Genomic DNA, 19,713 nt, shown 5'->3' with positions numbered 1-19,713 from the left:
CTGATCTTTTGAAAACACATTTAGATCAATTCATTCATTGTTGCTCTGGTCTTCTCTCACTCAGGATAAGCTAATTGTCAGCCAGCTTCACTGACTCTCGCCCACTTCACCTCTCACCCCAAACCCTGGGTAAGACCATGGTTGGTCAATACACTTGGTCTGTCTGCATCTATCCCAAGTCCCAATTTGAAATGTGCAGATTTTAATCCTATGAGTTCACAAGAAAATTAACAAATGAAAGAATCTCAAAGGAACCATTTATACATGGGTCTGAATGTCTCTGAAGTATTTGTAGTTGAAGAGTTTGGATCAGAAATTTGTTTTACAAAAAAAACAAAAACTATACTCACCATGGTCATTCATTTAGTTTAGTTTAGTTTTGGTCTGTATAAATGTTTTGGAGCAACTATTGTTTAAAAAAGTGCTATAATTTATTTTCTTATTTTCTTATTTTTTTTGCATCAGCTATTTTATCTAAATAGTTATCCTAGGTGTTATTTTTTTATTATGCGGTCTATCTCACTTTTTGAACAAAACTTCAGTTTCAGAGGAAAATGAATCAGAATCTATGGGACTCAATTCAGGCTCAAGGTTGAAAATCTGTTTCCAAATCACATTTCTCTCCACTTTGAAACACAATTCTTCACTTTTAACTCTTTGAGTTTTTGTGTCAAATTAATACCGGGATGAATTCTGTCGTTCATCCTCATAAAATGTCTTCCGTGCCTTTTTTTTGTGTTAACGCCCCCCATGTGTCTTCTTTTCCGCTATCTTCTTTTCAGGACTGAAAGAACAGCTAACTGTTAAAATATCATTCTTTTCTCCTTTGCTGCTTTCCAGGATCCATTGTCTGCATTTAGCTGTGACAATGTTTGTCTGTATATGTCATGTATACTGTATATATGTTTGCACTGTACATATATACACACATTGATCTCACTGGAGCACTAATAGCAGCTGTGTGAATTAATACTTAGTAAGGTTAGTATGACACATGCAGTGTATACTGTAGGTAGAGCAGCACATGTTTTACAGTATTCTGCCTTTCATTCTTTTTGTGATTCTTTACTTCCCGAACCAATTACATCTCTTCGTTATTGTTCCTTTTTTATCTTGTATTTCTCCTTTCGTTCTTTCTTTCTTGGCACATTTCTTTCTTCCTTCATTTGAGTGCCCTTTCCTTTTTACGTCACCTTCCATTATTATTTTCCCTCTCTGTACTTGATTTCTTCTTTCCTATATACGTTTTTCTTCATTTCGTTTCATTTTCTGGGCTGTATTACTTTCAACCCTGTCTCTTTTTCTCCTCCAGTCTTTGCTCACCAGTCTGCTCTGATCCGCCCATGCAGGTCCCGAACCTCCAGCCAACCTGGTGTTTAGTGAGGTGACAGAAAACTCCCTCACCGTGTCCTGGACTAAGCCCAGAAACCATGTCGATGCCTTCAAGGTCACCTACATGCACACAGAGGAAGGCAAGAACACAGACACATGATAAGCACACATCAACTCTGTTTTAATATGTGTTATACAAATAAAAGTGTATTATTATGAAAGTTGAGTGAGTGGCTGAGAACTCCACCTCGGTTTCGATGCTGCAGCACCCTCCCGTTTGTTTACGCAAAGTAGAAAAAGAGAGTGCACTGTCTTTACTTTTTTCACACATTTAGTTAAATTAACACTTTAGGATTAACTGTCAACTTGCATCAGCAATATCTGTACAAGCAATCAATGGCTCTCTTTTTCTCAGGCGAACCAGTGTCTGTGTCCGTGGCTTCTGCGGATTCCACACTCGACTTATCACAGCTCTCCCCCGGCTCCTCTTATGAGATCAGTGTTATCTCTGTCCTCGGATTGGACGAGAGTGACCCCATTAAAGATTTTACCATGACATGTAAGTAGTATTTACAATCAGGGTTTTGCCTTCGTTTTTTTGCTTTTTTTTTTTACTTTAATTAATGTTATCCAGATATTCGACATGAAAATGATAATCATTTGGATTGAAAAATGAGAAATTGGGGTCACGGTCGTGGCATACCACATTTTTTTATCAACTAGAAATATTGCACACAAATTATATGCAATTATGCAGTTTGTCAAGATATGCCATTCTGCCTGAGAAATGACCGATCAGTATCAATACAGTATATTACAGTTATTGATTTACTAGTACTGTCTGAGCTTGACCTTAGTTGGGACCTTGACGGTTGACCTTCCATCCTGTTGATCATTCCCAGTTTCATAAAAGTCATATTATACATTATTAGTATTTTGTGTATTTGATGTTGATAAAGGAGATGGCAATTCAGTTCTATGCGTTTTATTTGTCATTTAAAAAATCACACCCGTGTGAACTGAGTGGTGTAAGGTCTTATATAGACTGATCAGCTGTGGTCTGACGTAATGTCTGACGTAATGAAATCACACCCGTGTGAACTGGGTGACCGTAGCAACCATGCTCATTTTTTGAGCACAGACAGACAGACAGACAGACAGACACGTAAACTAACAAAGCCAGTAGTAGTTTTACCTATGTGTGTTTTTCATTTTTTTTATATTGGCCCTGATGGCTGTAGCAGGTGGCGGATCTTGGAAAGATCTATGCATTTTCATATTTTTCTCTGAGGGCTTCTCTGTTTTTGGATCTGCATCAGCCCTCTGCACTGTGTCAAAACACTTTGAGTAAATTCCAAAAGCCTTTGGGATTTACCATGTTGTAACAAGTCTCGATAAACGCTCTCTATCTGTCTGTCTCCCTTTCTGTTTCTAACTATCCCTCCGTCTCCGTCTCTCTCCCTGACTCCTTCTCTGCCTCTGTTCATCTCTCTCAGTACCTGACCCGCCAACAGACCTAAAGGCAATCAACATCACTGACTCCAAAGCCCTGTTGTTGTGGCGACCAGCACTGGCGAGGGTTGACAAGTACTCCATCGTGTATAGCTCCGTGAAAGGTAGGAGAGCGATGGATGTTTGCTATCATTATTTAAGCACAAGGCAACTCATACATAATTAACCTTTTAATTAACATTAACCTTAAAGGTTACAGACTGTATGCTGTAATGACACCACAGTGTTGACTGTTCTAATCCCTCTGGACGAATCTGGGTTGGTGAAAAAGGGAAGGAAAAAGCTAACTTAACTCCCAGTTTTCCCATAACATCCAAATGTGATAAATAGACAGACAGATGCCCTGGCTGATATACTGTCTGTCTGTCTGTCTGTCTGTCTGTCTGTCTGTCTGTCTGTCTGTCTGTCTGTCTGTCTGTCTGTCTGTCTGTCTGTCTGTCTGTCTGTCTGTCTGTCTGTCTGTCTGTCTGTCTGTCTGTCTGTCTGTCTGTCTGTCTGTCTGTCTGTCTGTCTGTCTGTCTGTCTGTCTGTCTGTCTGTCTGTCTGTCTGTCTGTCTGTCTGTCTGTCTGTCTGTCTGTCTGTCTGTCTGTCTGTCTGTCTGTCTGTCTGTCTGTCTGTCTGTCTGTCTGTCTGTCTGTCTGTCTGTCTGTCTGTCTGTCTGTCTGTCTGTCTGTCTGTCTGTCTGTCTGTCTGTCTGTCTGTCTGTCTGTCTGTCTGACGCACTGACGCACTGACTTGCACTGACTTGCACTGACTTGCACTGACTGACTGACTGACTGACTGACTGACTGACTGACTGACTGACTGACTGACTGACTGACTGACTGACTGACTGACTTGCACTGACTGACTCACTGATTGTTTATAAACTGTCTAAAATGGGCAATAATCCTGCCCCCAGGGTCAGATCTGAGGATCACGGTGTCAGGAAATGCAGCGGAACAGCCTCTGAAAGGCCTGGAAGGATCAACCACCTACACTGTGACTATAACTAGCCAACTGGGCAGCCTGGAGAGCTCACCTGCTAGCACTGTCTTCACTACGACCAGCGGTCAGTAGAACACACGTCATAGACACGCAAATTATCATGAATGCGAGCACCCGTGGGTCGTTTTTTCCCCCAAGATTAGCATCACTGACGCACACACACACACACGCACACACACACCTTTTATAACCTTCTTTGACCCACCAACAGGGTCTGGAAGAGACGGGCCACGTGAACTCCAAGCCAGCCTGGTGACCCCACGCACAGCCCTGTTGTCATGGAAACCACCCTCGGCTGCTGTCGGCAGCTACAGCTTGACCTATCAGACGGAAGGACAGGAGTTGATGGTGAGAGACGCAGAAACACGTTTTGCTCAGCATTATCTATGTAACTGTAGCTAACATGTCATATACATAATATGATTATTGCGACCGTATAGGTTGCAGATTACTATGAAAACCTGCAAAACCTGTCAGTCAGTCAGTCCGTCACGCCACCATATATGGCCGTCAGTCCATCACGCCTCGTGACTTGCTCCATACAGTATATGGCCATCTCCATATATGAAGATCACGACACTGACCTCATCAAAACCCTGGATAGTCATACATGGAGAAGACTGGATCATCACCTAGATCTGCATTATGTATATATATGGTGCTGGCGAGCAACTCTACATCTGACCTCAAACCTCAAACGGGGCGCGTGCACGCGCACTTTGCGGCGCGCGCTTACGCACACGCACTTCCTACTGAACGTTCAGCACCTCCTACTGTAAATATCTTCCCGCGGCCATGCACACACAGTAACGTCCAGTCCCCAACACACTGCATCAACGTTATCCTCACTTTACGTCCTAACAATTACTCAAAGTATAATTTTAACACCATAGATTTCATTGTGTTGTTTATAAATTTAACGTTAGACTCATTACAAATGATGTAGACACCAGAAATATATGTATTTGTATATTTTAACGTTAAGTAATATAGTTTTTGACAACCTGTTGTTGCATTCCAAAATATCCCCAGGCACTATAGGGGAATATGTTTTTGGTTGTTGTTGTATTTTCTTAAGAGGACTTCCTCGTTCTCCCTCTCTGCAGGAAGTGATTGTTGATGCCACAGTCACGGAGTATAGGTTGGCGAAGCTCCACCCTGGTGCTAAATACACAGCCTCGCTGCAAGCAGAGAGGAGAGGAATCTACACTGCCACTATATCTACTGAATTCACCACAGGTATAACAAGCGGGCAAATGATTTCTCTAATGTGAAACTGCCAATGAAAATGATGCCTGTCGATTGGAACAGGACGGAGAAATCAGTCTTATGCCTTCATCTGCACTTGTGTTTCTATCTCGCTTTTCCTGCTATCCACAAAATGAACTAGAATATCAACGTTTACTTTAACTTACACCTTACCGGTAATTGGTCTACTTTCCCCTCTCTCCTCTTGCTGCCATGCCCCATTTTCATTTTTCATTTTTGTCTCATCTCTCTTTTTCCCTCCACCCATCCATTCTTCCATCTCTCCCTCCCTCCTCCACCCCTCCATCCCTTCACATGTCCATCCCTTGCTCCTTTGCACCTCTCCGACAGGTACCCTGCGATACCCGTTCCCGACAGATTGCTCTCAGGAGCTACTGAACGGCATCAGAGAGTCCGGGGAGGCTGAGATCTTCCCCATGGGCAGACCTGGCCTGTCTCTGATGGTCTACTGCGACATGGAGACAGACGGAGGAGGCTGGACGGTAACCATAGAGTTATAAAGGATAGAGTGCGGACAGCCCCACCCCCTGCTATTCATTTCAATGAAAGTAGCTCAGTGGCGTTTTGAAGCACCCGGAAGAATACACTATACAAACATGCAAACGAGTGCTCAATGTTAAACCCCAGCGGCGCGGGGTTTCCTCGTGCTAAATGCAGGGGCCCGCCTGCAGTTCCAGCTTTGACCAATACGGCTCAACGTTGGCCAGCCCCCCCCCAAAAAAAGGAAACAAGAATGGCAGCATGGAGCAGCCTGTCCTCTCTCCCGTTGACATTTCAAGATTACATTGACATACATTGACATCACATTGAAGTTCAAGACATTTGTGCGAATTTGCGTGCAAATTTTGGTGATTTGATAGCAATCGACGATACCTGTGTGTGTGCGAGTGTGCGTGCGTGCGTGCGTGCGTGCGTGCGTGCGTGCGTGCGTGCGTGCGTGCGTGCGTGCATGCCTGTGTGTGTGTGTGTGCGTGTGCACTGTGCAGGTCTTCCAGAGGAGAAAGGATGGTTCGGTGGATTTCTTCCGTGGTTTCAAGGAGTATACCCGTGGCTTTGGAGACCTGAGTGGGGAATTCTGGCTGGGTAGGACAGATGTAGCCATTCATCATAATGATTTCCTTGCTCCATTCCTGCAGCTCACACACTCTCTATTCCTCCACCTTTTCCTCACCTCCTCCCTCGCACTTTCCCTCTTTCCCTGTCTCTCTCCTCCCCAGCAAAATTAGTTAATATGACATCATAATCAGTTTAACCACTTTAATAGTATAGTTATACTTCATCTATTTAAAAACAATTAATGACCTACAAGCTCACAACGCGTCATGATGCGACGCATTGTGAGGTTTTAGATCTGCAATTTATTGATTTTTTAAACTCAAATCCTCTCTTCAAATCTTTTCAAACGGAGGTCTGCGGCCAAATACATAAATCATTTTGGGGGTCCTTGACATGACAAAGTTTGAAAAGCACTGTTAATAGACAACGACACTAATTCTAAGATATCTCTCAACCCTACAAGGATCAGAAATGTTCTGACAGGATTGAAAACACATTGGACGTATTAAAGATGGCCAACATTTGGGTCCCAGCGGGATACTATTTGTGAACCACTTGTCTAAACGAACTCAGTTCCTGTATAAACATGTCCTTGCCGTAAGTAGCGAACTCGAATGCACAAACAGACTCACTGTTTGGCAAGAGAGTATGACACAACACACAGTACCAACATATGAGAGGAATCAGTTTAATGTGGAAATTGAAGTCAACAGTGTAGCACAATTTTGGCAGGATAATGTTGAACAGGAGTTAGTAGTGGAGGGTTTCATTTTTCGAACACAACACGTCACTTGAATTCCATTTGAAGGTGCAGAACAGCTGGGAAAGGTTAGATGATCTCCCCGAGTCCCCCTCCCACATCACCTGTTGTGAAGGTGCCTCTGAGCAAGGCATCAAACATACCCCTAGTGCTTTAGTGGTGCGGTGCTGCTTATTAAGTACTGACTATACTGTTTCTTCCCCTCCAGGACTGGAGAATCTCCACAACCTGACAACCACGACTAAGATGGGTCTTCGTGTGGACCTGAGGGAGGGAGGTGAGGCGGTGTTTGCCAAATACACCACCTTCCAGGTTGCCAAGAAGAACTACAAACTGACAGTGGCTGGGTACAGTGGGACAGCTGGTGAGGAATCATGGGATAGAGAATATAAAAGAAAAGAATAGCAAAGGACCAGGCTCGGAAAAATAAATACAAAACATTGGAAGAGTACCACTAACGGAATGTAAAACGATCTCCTCTCCTCAACACACATTGTGTGCTTTGTATAATTGTGCCATAACCATTGGTCTTTGTTTTTGATCATCAGTACAGTTGGAGGCCATCGATATTGTCCTTTTCTTTTTGCTGAGGTTTGCGTGATCTGCGCAAAAGGACAGTTAACCCATTTTGGGCGGGAACCCCTTTTGGTGTTTTAAACATTGTTATAATTTAGCTATTGAAAAATAGCAGATCTACAAGCTCATAGCGCGCCACCGAGTGGCGCGCTACGAGCTTGTAGGTCTGCTATTTTTGAAAAATCGTGAAAATATTTCAGAAAACTGGAGGATTTAGAAGGATTTTTTAAAATGTTGAGGTCAGGCCTAAATGGGTCAAATGATAAGGGACAATATCGGTGGCACCCAACTGTATGTCTCCTCTCCCTTAACCTCTGCGCCATCCTTATAGGTGACTCAATGACCTACCACAATGGCCGCCTGTTCTCCACCAAGGACCGCGACCCCTCACCTTTCATCACGCGCTGTGCCATGTCCTATCGCGGAGGCTGGTGGTACAAGAACTGCCACGAGGCCAACCTCAACGGGGTCTACGGCATTGATCTTAATCACCAGGTACTGGAGGAACACACATCGCTAGCCTGGTTTCCAGCCGGATTCGCTGCGTTCCGTGAATTTGTTTTGTTTTGTCTCAGTCTGGCCAGCTTCCTGTTTGATGGTTATTTCATAACGTCACCTGTTACGTAGCGATGTTGTTGCTGAATTGGATGTTGTTCCAACGAAACAAAATAGTATGGTAATTACGTCATCAGCCAGCGCCACTCTGTCCATGCTTTTCTCCCTAGCGGCAGTTTGAGAGTAAAACCTATAGTAAAACTAAAAAGTAAACGCTAGTTTGATTCAGTATATGCCATTGGAACTATTGCGCATTCAGACCCATTTCATAGTCTTAAACAGAAACGACTACTACAATATGAATATGTGCCAAATCATTTTATTCAAATTTATTGTGTGCAAAACCAATAATAAAAAATAATGTGAATGATTTATTTTTGCTGGGTTCTGTTGGGTTTAGAATAGATCTCAGAACCTTAGTCTCTCAGGTTCAAAGTATGTTTCTGTGTGTTTCTGCCAGGGTATAATTTGGACCTCATGGAAAGGAAAGGAACACTCCATCCCCTTTACCGAGATGAAGATGAGACCAGCTGCCTTCCACCCTCCTCCGATTCAAGGATAAGCAATGATGAGAGCGTGCCGGCAGACTAAAAGAGGTCTAGAGAATGGGAGAGGCTTTCTTCATGAACACGAGGGCATTTGAACAAACTTGTATGAACACACATGCACGGATGTGAGAGTGGACAGTCAGATGCGCATGGAAAATTCATACACAAACACAAATATGTATTCAGAAAGAGAGAGAGAGAGAGAGAGGGAGGGAGATGTTACAAACACATGAATAACAAAAGGTGCTGTATGAATGCACATATAAATCCAAGCATCTAAAAGTTGCCTTGCTACCACTCCAGACAAGAGCAAGAAGACATATTTTTTTAAATGTATGGTGGACAGTTATCAGTATGTTACTGTAGATTGTACAGTTTTCTCAGATTTCTTTTGTTTCCCATTTTTTGTATTCTCTACTCTTTACAGCAGGGCTGCACAAACCTTTAGAGAAATAACATGTTTCATTATGTTTTACTTTTAAGTGTTGTGCTGGGAACAGTCAAGTTTAAATTATCCAATATATAAATATATATATAAAGAAACCTTTGCACACAGTAATATTATCAGTACCAAACTATTGTATAATAATTTTGCTGACACAATCAGTGAGTAAGTAGATGACCAACAGTGGCGTGCACAGACATTTAGAGGGGCAGGTGCTCAAGTTAAAAAAGGGCACCTTGTGCAGCGCGTGGAACCGGCCGGTTGCCTTAATCCATTTTAGGCGGGAACCCCTTTTGGTGTTAGCATTATGTTATGCTTTAGCTATTGAAAAATAGCAGATCTACAAGCTCATAGCGCGCCACCGAGTGGCGCGCTATGAGCTTGTAGGTCTGCTATTTTTGAAAAATCAAAAAAAAAAGAGAGAACTTTTTTCTTTTTTTTTTTTTTTCAAAAGGGCACATTGCCAAAAGGGCAGGGGGTGCTCTAGCACCCCCTAGTGTCTATCTGTGCACGCCACTGATGACCAATGTCATGCCAAGGAAACTTCAACAGGACGCATGGCTGCATCCCAGTGATCCTCATCAGCATCATTCTGAGCAGCCAACAGCTAGGTGAAGCTGAAACTGAATTTCCCCTATGGGATTAATAAAGGTGTACCTTTTTATGTTCTTACTTTCATTGTCTCAATGTTTTAATGTGCATGCGACATGATCAAGGCCTTTTAATATACCTGTCTTTGTTTTTGGAAAAGGGCCAAAACAATAATAATAATAATAATAATAATAATAATAATAATAATAATAATAATAAAAAACACATCTCTGATCATTTATAAAGGTGGTGAGAAATTATGTTTGTTATGCTCTTTAAAAACCTATAGCAACCACTTCTCAAATAAATGTGCATCAAAAATAGACCACTCCTTTGGTACCCTATAGGATCAAAAGAACACAAAGTATTATGTGGAGGGCCATTTTGGGCCCTCTGGCCATAGTTTGGACTGCCCTGCTGTAAAGCATTTTGCTGCCCATCATTCTAAGCTGTAAAATATATTGTATGCACTGTGCCTTGTTCATTATGATGTCATCACTGTGGAAATGAGCGAGTGATGGAGACTTCTGTTTGTACACTTCACTTGGTTCCTCAGTGTTTGTCTGGTCGATGTGTTGTCTTTATATATGTCCTTTATTTTTGAGTGGTGTAAACCACTCCTACGACTGGCTTTGTTAGTCTGTCTGTGCTCAAAAAATGAGCATGGTTGCTACGGTCACCCAGTTCACCCGGGTGTGATTTCATTACGTCAGACATGACGTCAGATCAGAGCTGATCAGGCTATATAATACCTTATCTTATATAATACCTTACCTTATATAAGACCTTACACCACTCAGTTCACATGGGTGTGATTTTTTTATTTTATAGTTGTTGTTTTATTGCCCCTTTTAATACAATAAAAAAGGTGGAAATTATAGTTTAATTTCTGAATCCTTAAATGATTGTGTGCGGTCATACAGATTTCTGAATAAAGGTCTATATGGGCATTGTATTTGGTATGTGCAGTTTCTGTGGTATTTACACCAGTCAAAAGTAACTAAATCATAGTAGTCATTATACTGTTTATTAGTGGTAGTGTCTCAGTTTATCAGTTTCGGTTTTTAAGTAACTACTGTGAGTACATTTACTCAACTACTGCAGATAACTGCAAATTGAGGTACTTTTAATTGAGAATTTCTAATTTGCAATGAACATTGTACTACAATTATTTGACAACTGCAACATCCATGTCTACTATTTACAATACATGGTTCACACAATATTGGCCCAAAATGCATGTGTGTGTAGGTGTTTTGCAGCCTACTGTCATGATTGTGTATTTTGCTACTGCATTATTGAAAGCAAGAGGCATCTCCAATCGATTAATTACACTTCAACTTCAACTTCCTTTCGGAAACTTCTTCTGTGCAGTGGTAAAAGACAACACAATATATACTGTACATACACAGTTACAGTTATAAAATACTATAAAAATGACTTTAAAGCGACATCTATGATAGATGGCTATCTCAGTTGTTCTCTATTTTATACTTCAGCTATTCTATTCTAAAATAGCCAATCTACAAGCTCACAGTGACCTGTAGAGATGCTATTTCTTAGTGTCTTCAGACAACTTGATTTGTGTGATTTGACACTAATTAAATTGAATTAATTAATCTTGGCATGGCAACAGTTTGTGTTGCGTCATGTGATTTCACACCAGAAGATATAAGATGATACACCGTGTTGAAAAAGACTGTAGACCTAGAGAGAGACGAGGTGAGCGAGAAAGAGACTTAGACACAGACCAGACCCACATACAGAGTGATGTTGTGTTGGACCGTCTCCAAAGCAGGAGGACCAAACTGTAGCAGTAATGCTGCTGTAGCAGTGAGGAACAAACTGTATTCCTTTGGAGGCTGCTGTGACTACGTGATCAAACGGATCTACAACAGCATGGAACAGATGATGGATGTCCATGTCTTCAACACAGAGTCTTTATGCTGGAAGAAGTTACCTCCAGTGGAACCTGAAAGAGGAGACGGTCACCTTGAGGCGCCACCCAGGCGCTGCCGACACACAGCTGTGCTGATAGAAGATACAGTCTACATCTGGGGAGGGTTGCCTTACTCCAATGTGCTTTATGCATTTGATGTCGACACCCAAATATGGTTTAAACCCTGGGTTTATGGGTCTGTTCCAGAGATTTGGGACCACTCAGCCTGTGCTTTGGGGAAGGTCATGTTTATTCATGGAGGATACAACAATCTGACAAATGGATGGACTAATGACATCTACAAGTTGGACACCAGCACCATGGTCTGGACTTTAATTAACACCAGAGGCACTGCACCACCTCCTATATCACTTCACTCTGCCACCATCATAGGGACAAAGATGTTTGCATTTGGGGGTATACCTCAAAGCCGCTGCAACAGCATCAGAGTGTTTGACACAGAGACAAACTCCTGGATGAACACACCTTCTACACAGCCTCTACACAGCCGCTGGACTCATTCATACTTCACCTACAATGGAGAGCTGTACATATATGGTGGTAAAAACTTTCAAAAGATCTACAATGATCTGTGGAAATTCAGTCCAGAAACCAACTCCTGGAAGAAGGTTGAGCCCAAGGGTAACAGACCGTCTCCGACATATCAAATGTGCTGTTGCACGGTGGGAGATCGTATCATCCTCTTTGGAGGAGACGACACCCCTGAAGGCCTGTATGTCTTAGACTTCAGTCCTAGCCTGAAGACATTATGTAACCTAGCAGTTATTCAGTACGATCTGGAAAAGTCTGAACTCCCTCACAACATCAGATGGGAACTGGCAGCCATGACCAAAAAAAGCATAGAAAACAACACCTCAGCCAACTAAGATACAGGGTCGATTCCCTGTGGATCTCAGTTGTTCTCAATGCTGTCATATTGATGACATCTGTCATCTGTCATGTATATAAATGCGATAAACAAGAAAAAAAAAAGAAAAAGAAAAAGAAACAGTCGAGCAGTGACAGATAGTAACAGACAAAAAAAACAAAGACAACAGGGCAGACACTCTTGCTCTCAGACTTTCCTAACAAGTTGTTCTGACCTCTTAGAGTCGTATATCAACTGAATTACATTCAGTTTTTTTTTTTTTTTATGAAAAAATAATTAATAAAAAAATAAAAATATCCCCCCCCCATTTTTTCCAATTTTGTAATGTTATCTATTGTGTAGGAGGGGTTAGCGTGCACCTAGCCTCGCCTCACCAGGCTTTCCACCACCTCGGAGGAAAGCCTGGTCTCTGTTTCAAAAGTCCGTATGATCCGGTCGGGAGGGGATGATATCGTTACGTCATGTTGTAGTATTGTTTTGTAGTCGACAGGCAGGAATAACGGGCCGGCAACTTCCTTTTCCCTCAAACCGATTTTTCTCAATAAAAGCTCTCGTAGCCTGTAGCTTTTATCGATATCATCCGCTCCCGACAGGATCATATACCCTAAATGAAATGGTGCCCAGTCTAGCGTGCACCTATTGAAATGGTCAATGAAGGGTTGCCAAGTATGGTTGCTTTTAATTTTTAAGTGCATTTACTTTAATTATCCATCATATTTAAAACGGTTATTAGTTACATATATAACGCTAGATACCCTCTTAGACATACTCAACAACTTTATTTTTCCGTACCCACATCTAATGAAATTGGGAGACGTGCTTTTCAGTTTAATGGTCCATCTGATTGGAACAACTGGTCTGTCTCTTTGAGATCATTTACATCATTTAATATTTTCAAGGCTTCTTTGTTTGCAGACCTGAAACCCATTTGTACTTGTTTCTGATTTTTTCATGATGATTTATTTATTTATTGTTTTTTTTTTATCTTTTTTTATTTTATTATCATTATCACTATTGGTATTTTGTAAGGTGTTTCAGTGCAGTTGCTACTGGTCTTGATGTAGTGTTTTGAGTGGATTGGAGAGCCTCTGTTTTTGTTGGATGTTGTAAGTGTATTGTTATGTGTTGACATGTTTGATGTATTGTTTTGTCTATGTACTGCACCCCCGCTAAAACGAAATGATGCATCTCAAGGGGCTATCCTTTAAATAAAATTTCAATATATAAGTAAAGCAAGGGTTAAATCATATATTTACTCGGTCACCCAAACATATTGCCATTCTCGACCAGGTTGTTGCACAGAGGCTGCCTACAGTGTCACCCACAAGTTGGAACTTCAACAGCGAAATTGTCAGCACCGTCTATCTGAACCAAGAAGTCCTCATGGAGTGCTTTGATGTCATCAGGTCAGCCAGCGCATTTGATGGCACCACAGTGAGGGAGGCGTCTGGATTCACCAGGATGCTGCAGGATGAGGTTTTTCCTGCAGCTCTTTCATCAAATCATGCCCCACGTTAACACGCTGGTGCTGCAGAGGAAGGCCATTAACACAGTCATCATCAAACAGGCCCTCCATACATTCACAAGCAATGTACAGGCCATAAGGTCAGCTCACCTACTGTAGTACTGTTCTAACTGCAAGCAACTCTTAGATGCTATTTTTAATATATGGCATCTAGAGTAGAGTTGCAATACCCCTTGACAGCCCATACATCCAAACAGAAAAGTCTGAAATGATTGTATTAAACAACGTTAAACTCACGAACATTGCAGCTAGCTATACAGAAAGCTTGGATTATCCTCTTTGTATCTGCCAAGTCATTGTTTAATAAAAATCCACCATCCACCATTTCTAATTTGCAATGAACATTGTACTACAATTATTTGACAACTGCAACATCCATGTCTACTATTTACAATACATGGTTCACACAATATTGGCCCAAAATGCATGAAGAGATATGTGTGTAGGTGTTTTGCAGCCGAATACGAGTTGCAGAATACTGTCATGATTGTGTATTTTGCTACTGCATTATTGAAAGCAGGAGGCATCTCCTATCGATTAATTACACTTCAACTTCAAAGAACTTTGTTTTTCCTTTCGGAAACTTCTTCTGTGCAGTGGTAAAAGACAACAAGAAAACACAATACATACTGTACATACAGTTACTATAAAAAGGACTTTAAAGCCATCTATGATATTGATTGATTGATTGAAATATGTATTAACAGTGCAGAATTACAGTACATTTCGAGCACAAACTCAATACAAAGGCTGTTAACTGTGAGTGGACGACCCAATTAAGCATTACACTTGTTTACAACAGGGTCCACCATGTTCAATTCATCAAAACATTTAGAGACGTACAAATAGACACTTCTATATAGACAAAGAACAGAACAGGAATTCATCATAATGGAGGTAAAAAGGGAAAAGAAACATATACAGTGAGGGAAAAAAAGGGGTGGGGGGGTGGGGGGGGGATTCACGTTCAGCTCCGTTCCTTTGTTTGTTTGCCTTGGAGGAGCTGCGTTGGGTCCCCAAGTCGGCTCCGTGGCCGTACCTTGAGTTGGCTGTGTGGCCGTGACCGTCTCTTGTGTTGTCCTTGCGTTGGGTCCCCAAGTCGGCTCCGTGGCCATACCTTGAGTTGGCTGTGTGGCCACGACCGTCTCTTGTGTTGTCCTTGCGTCCGTGTTTGAGGGATTCAGATTTTACGGGGGCCAGTTTCGAATTGCAGCCATCCGTAGGTGCCCTTTGAGAGCGGTTTTGAAGGAGTCAAGGGATTTGCATGTCTTAATGACTGTTGGTAGGGCGTTCCACATTTTGGTGGCATAGGAGCGAAAGGAATTTAGTCCCTTGTTTGTGATAGATGAGATACATGAGATAGATGAGATAGATGGCTATCTCAGTGGTTCTCTATTTTATACTTCAGCTATTCTATTCTAAAATAGCCAATCTACAAGCTCACAGTGACCTGTAGAGATGCTATTTCTTAGTGTCTTCACTCTTCAGACACTAAGAAAGTTGTGATTTGACACTAATTCAATTGAATAAATTAATCTTGGGGTCCTTGACGTGAAAAAATGTGGAAACCAGTGGTTTACTTTAAACAACATTAGGAAGCAAGCAGAAATAAGCAACTACACTTTAAAAAACAAGCCCAAAAAACGCAACCCGCAACTACCAAGCGACTTTACAGAAAAAACAAGCCAAAATTACTAATAAGCAAATTAACCACACATGGGAACACTGACTGTGACACCTGAATCTCTGCACGGGGATTACAAAGTGAATCAGCAGTGTGGAGGATGATCTTGTAGGAACTATAGGCATATATGACCCTTCGTGATTTCTGACTTCTGTCAGTTTGTGTTCGCAATTCCCATGCCCAAATTAACACACCCCTTTTCAGTAAGCTCATTGGATAAAAGCAGAGTTACTGATTGCACCTGTTGGTGCCGTGATGGGCAAACACCCTACAGGCCTATGTGAACACTGCCAGGAGGAGGAGTCGGTGGTGCATGCCATTATGGACTGTAGACAGTATCAGAGAGAAAGAGAGAGTATGGTGGAAGAGCTGAGGGGAGTGGGAGTTGAAGAAATCACTTTTAAGAAGTTAATTGATGCAGCAGAGGATAACACAGGGAGAGGCACGGTGATCAGATTTATTAAAGAAACTGGTTTATGGGATAGACTGTAAGTGAGAAAAGTGAGAGTAACAGAAGGGGGCGGTAATGCAACTATTTGGATGCCAACCGCCATAAAACCCCACGAAGAAGAAGATAAGCAGAGTTACTGATTGCACCTGTTGGTGCCTGCAGCTGGTGGAATCCAGGTAGGCAAACTGTTCAGACTGTACGTGGCCTGCACGTCCACATTTGTTGTATTGTTTTTTTTATCTGAACAAAGGAACACACATTTTTTACAAAGCTTTGAATCACATTTTCCTTGTTGCAGAATGCATTAACCAATCTGACTTAATTTGGATAGGAAATCAGATTTGGGCTGCCAGTCTAAACTGGGCTTTTATGATTCTGCGTATTTACTTTTTTACTTTTATGGTTAATGGGTAGAAGCTGAATGCTGCTGGTGAAACAAGTCAGTGGGCCAGAGTAGCAGGTATAATGCCATACCTTAAAACTTTGCACTAAACTTGTTTTCAGTATTTTCTTTGGTCATACAAACATTTATTTTAGTTCTAGTTCTACGTCTGCCTGCTTCCCAAAAGCTGGTGATGGCCTACTGAGGTTCTACTGTATAGGGCTCTTCAGGCCCACCTGATAGGCCCCAATTGAGTGTTTACATTTGATGCAAGCTATATATCTGTGCTGCAGAAACTTGTTTTTGTTTTGTATTTTTAACTGAAGGCCATCCTATGGGAGAACTTTCCTTTTGTGCAAAAGCTCATAGAGGGCCAAATGAATACTATAATTGCAGTTTAGTTAACCACTTCACCCATTTTCAACCTATCTTCATGTGATTAGTGGCAGCGGTGGCCGAACGGATTGCGGAGCAGTCTTGATACCGGAAGGTCGCCAGTTCGAATCAGCGGTCCGACACGTTAAAATTACCACCGCTGAAGTGCCCTTGAGCAAGGCATTGAACCACTACCATGAAATGTTCTATGAGCATGGCCTGGCTGGAAACAAGTTATTGAGCTTAGCCCAGATACCCTGGGTAAATATAGTAGCTTTGCTTTGCTTTGCTTTGATTGGTCTTCACACTAATGCTAGAGAGCACATTTATGTCTTCTCAGTGAGGCGCATTAGAGATTGAAAGCTTTACAGTTTTCAGGTTTTACAGAGGCGGTTTACAAAGATCGTTAAACAAGGGGGGTTGTGTTTACATTGTGGTCCCGTCATAAAATATATGAACACATGGTTGAAAATGTTTTGAAGTGCTCCTTTAATGCTACTATACTTTGTGCTACAAAGATTTATTTTTCCTGCTGTACTGCTTGGCAAAACAATGCGCGACAACAATTCTAGTGCCATCCGTCGTAAGGGCAAGACCCCTCAACGCCGCATGCCGCAGCCTTCATCTGAATCCAAGCAGCTGCTTGATCAGAGTGGTATAACAGGTGAGGAGGAGGACCCCAATCCAACAATTGATCATTCAACAGAATTACAGAGGTGATGACGAACCGATGCTCTTATGTGCCTCTTGGCAGTGCCCTCCAGTGGTGGTGCCCTAAAAAAAAAAAGGTTCCGTCCAGGAACCAAGGCATTGATGGAGATAAGAAGGTACCAAAAGAGCACTGAGCTACTGCTGAGGAAGGCTCCCTTCATGCGCTTGGTGAGATGTTGGACACAATCCATGGAATAGAAACCTTGAATTGAATGTCCTTTCTTTATCCCTTGCTTTCTCTATTCATTCTGCTTTCTATTTCATTTTAAAGTCCCACTATCCCAGTTATGGGATGGCCGCCATATATGAGTGGTTCGAGAGCCCGCCTAGGGAGCTGGAGGCTCTGGTTGTCCCAGGTGTGATGCCGGCTGCCAGGTCAGCAAAGTGTCCCTGAGCAAGACACTTGCAACCTCTGACTGTTCCCTGAGGCGCTCCTCCCGCCCACTGCAAATATACTGTGTATGCGTGTGTGTGTGTGTAATATTTGTTATTGCTTCAGGTTAAGGAGGTGTCCCAGTGTTTCTCCCGCGAACCTCTGAGATGGCAGGTCTATGCACTGATGGCCCTACAGGAGGTAAGGCAAAATCAAGACGAGAAATTCTACCCTGACATGTTTTGCACCTTTCACCATGACTGGTAAAACTATTTGACAGAAACTGAGTTTATAAAACATTTACTTTGGAGTGAATCGATAATGTCACTCCACAAGTGGAGCTGACCAATACAATGCAGCGACAACATATTTAAACACACAAGCTCTTTTGTTATTGTCAATCATTACTGCTGTCTTTTCACATGTACAGTGGCTCGCCCACCATTCTCTCTCTATCTCCCCCCTCTTCATCCAGGCAGCGGAGGCCTTCTTGGTCCTGTTGATGAGCGATGCCAACCTATGTGCCCTCCATGCCAAGAGGGTCACATTATATTCCAGAGACCTACAGCTTGTGAGAAGAATCCGAGGATGTACGAACTAAAAGCTCTCCACTCCTTTGAGTGAGCACATGAAAGCTATGGTGTAGTTATGTGGTTTTAGGCCCTAACCACCACTACTAGAGACAATATAAAGTCCCACTTGAATGCCTATATAGCCTTGTTTTAGCCACATTTGTATTCTACTTTAAATTGCCATTTTTACTATTTGATTCTTCTAGAATAGATGCCTCTCTTTAAATGCTGCTTTAATAAACCGCTTTTATAAGTATTTGTTGCCTCATTGAGCTGTAAAATGTATTTTATGCACTGTCCCTGTAGAAATGAGCAGGTGAGATGGATATTTCTGTTTGTCTGTCTTGTTCTTTTACCCTGTTAATACAAAAGCTAGGAAATAATATATTTCTGAATCCTTTTCTCACCTCGGACGACAATAACTACAGTAATTTCTCATTTTGGTAGGAACCAAGTAATTTTTTTGAAATACTTTTCAGAGCCAAAGATTGTACATACTTTTGGTTAGGCTACTACTTACTGTGCACAATTAGATTATTATAAAACAAATACATTATAGTGGAATTTTGCTGGGGGTCCCCAGACCACACTTTGACAAGTGACAACCATTCTGGTCTGGTCGGGGGGGTGTGTTATGCCCTGCCGAGTTTGACCACACTTCCTGAACCAATACCCCAATGAAGTGGGCCCATAGTCTGGCCCACCTACTAGCTTCAATTTGATTGGCTGAGAGAGTCAAGACAGCAAAGACGAATGCGGTATTTGAATTTTGGACGGACGGTGGATGCCGGGTGCAGTTTAGTTTTTAGTTTTTTTTAATGTTTTTTTTTTGTGGCTTTCGCCTTATTTTATTTTTTATGGAGGGACAGACAGTAGGCTGACGCAGTTAGTGTTTTTGTTTAAGATTTGCAGAAAGAACAATGTGTTGTCAAAAAATACAGAACGCTATCCAAATTTAGCCGATTATTTTATATTCTATCTTTGTCTCCACCAGGCCGAAGGCATGGGGAGAGAGTATGTTTTGCACTCCGTGTGTGTGCGTCCGTCCTTCCTTCCGTCCGTCTGTTACCAGCTAATCTCCGGCACCGTTAACCCGGTCGATGCCAAACTTTGCACACACGCTCCCTGGATGCCAACGATGAACCTCTGCCCCACATTTTCCAGAACGGCCTGTTATAGC

At 42.1% G+C, this 19,713-nt stretch overlaps 2 protein-coding genes and 1 long non-coding RNA gene across 5 annotated transcripts in view; all 3 read left to right on the top strand.

Annotated features, from left to right (window-relative positions):
• Nucleotides 1–9,216, top strand: part of tnxbb (tenascin XBb) — a 36,525-nt gene extending 27,309 nt beyond the window's left edge. Inside the window, exons 9-19 of the mRNA XM_079521964.1 lie at nucleotides 1,350–1,472; nucleotides 1,748–1,891; nucleotides 2,829–2,948; nucleotides 3,747–3,896; nucleotides 4,044–4,180; nucleotides 4,939–5,071; nucleotides 5,432–5,583; nucleotides 6,088–6,184; nucleotides 7,126–7,281; nucleotides 7,825–7,988; nucleotides 8,509–9,216. Coding sequence (XP_079378090.1) covers nucleotides 1,350–1,472; nucleotides 1,748–1,891; nucleotides 2,829–2,948; nucleotides 3,747–3,896; nucleotides 4,044–4,180; nucleotides 4,939–5,071; nucleotides 5,432–5,583; nucleotides 6,088–6,184; nucleotides 7,126–7,281; nucleotides 7,825–7,988; nucleotides 8,509–8,610 — 1,478 coding nt within the window. The 3' untranslated portion in view covers nucleotides 8,611–9,216. The remainder of the gene's footprint in view (nucleotides 1–1,349; nucleotides 1,473–1,747; nucleotides 1,892–2,828; nucleotides 2,949–3,746; nucleotides 3,897–4,043; nucleotides 4,181–4,938; nucleotides 5,072–5,431; nucleotides 5,584–6,087; nucleotides 6,185–7,125; nucleotides 7,282–7,824; nucleotides 7,989–8,508) is intronic.
• Nucleotides 9,217–9,565: 349 nt separating this feature from the next.
• LOC306938430 lies at nucleotides 9,566–10,518 on the top strand. Its single transcript, XR_013791723.1, has 2 exons — nucleotides 9,566–10,241; nucleotides 10,464–10,518. It is a non-coding gene; the product is annotated as an uncharacterized lncRNA (long non-coding RNA).
• A 5,669-nt stretch (nucleotides 10,519–16,187) lies between these two features.
• Nucleotides 16,188–18,789, top strand: LOC306938304 (histone H3-like centromeric protein A). 3 transcript variants are annotated; one of them, XM_079522421.1, is made up of 6 exons: nucleotides 16,229–16,300; nucleotides 16,535–16,580; nucleotides 17,396–17,541; nucleotides 17,632–17,756; nucleotides 18,088–18,162; nucleotides 18,437–18,789. In XM_079522421.1, the coding sequence occupies exons 3-6, from the start codon at nucleotides 17,430–17,432 to the stop codon at nucleotides 18,560–18,562; spliced, it is 438 nt and encodes a 145-aa protein (XP_079378547.1). In that variant the 5' UTR covers nucleotides 16,229–16,300; nucleotides 16,535–16,580; nucleotides 17,396–17,429; the 3' UTR covers nucleotides 18,563–18,789. The 3 variants fall into 3 exon arrangements, with proteins under 3 accessions (XP_079378546.1, XP_079378547.1, XP_079378548.1); XM_079522420.1 differs by lacking the exon at nucleotides 16,535–16,580 and having other exon boundaries at nucleotides 16,188–16,296; XM_079522422.1 differs by lacking the exons at nucleotides 16,229–16,300; nucleotides 16,535–16,580 and adding an exon at nucleotides 16,996–17,138.
• The last annotated feature ends 924 nt before the right edge of the window (nucleotides 18,790–19,713 follow it).

This window comes from Electrona antarctica (genome assembly GCF_951216825.1).
Source record: "Electrona antarctica genome assembly, chromosome: 15".
Taxonomy (NCBI): domain Eukaryota; kingdom Metazoa; phylum Chordata; class Actinopteri; order Myctophiformes; family Myctophidae; genus Electrona; species Electrona antarctica.
Note: the sequence above shows the minus strand (reverse complement) of the source record. Positions and strands in the feature narration are given on the sequence as shown.

Coding starts and splice junctions, on each gene's coding strand:
- LOC306938304 (XM_079522420.1), top strand. CDS start 17,430: ATGCGCGACAACAATTCTAGTGCCATCCGTCGTAAGGGCAAGACCCCT. Junction 17,542..17,631: donor TGATCAGAGTGGTATAACAG/GTGAGGAGGAGG, acceptor GCCTCTTGGCAG/TGCCCTCCAGTGGTGGTGCC. Junction 17,757..18,087: donor AGGCTCCCTTCATGCGCTTG/GTGAGATGTTGG, acceptor TTATTGCTTCAG/GTTAAGGAGGTGTCCCAGTG.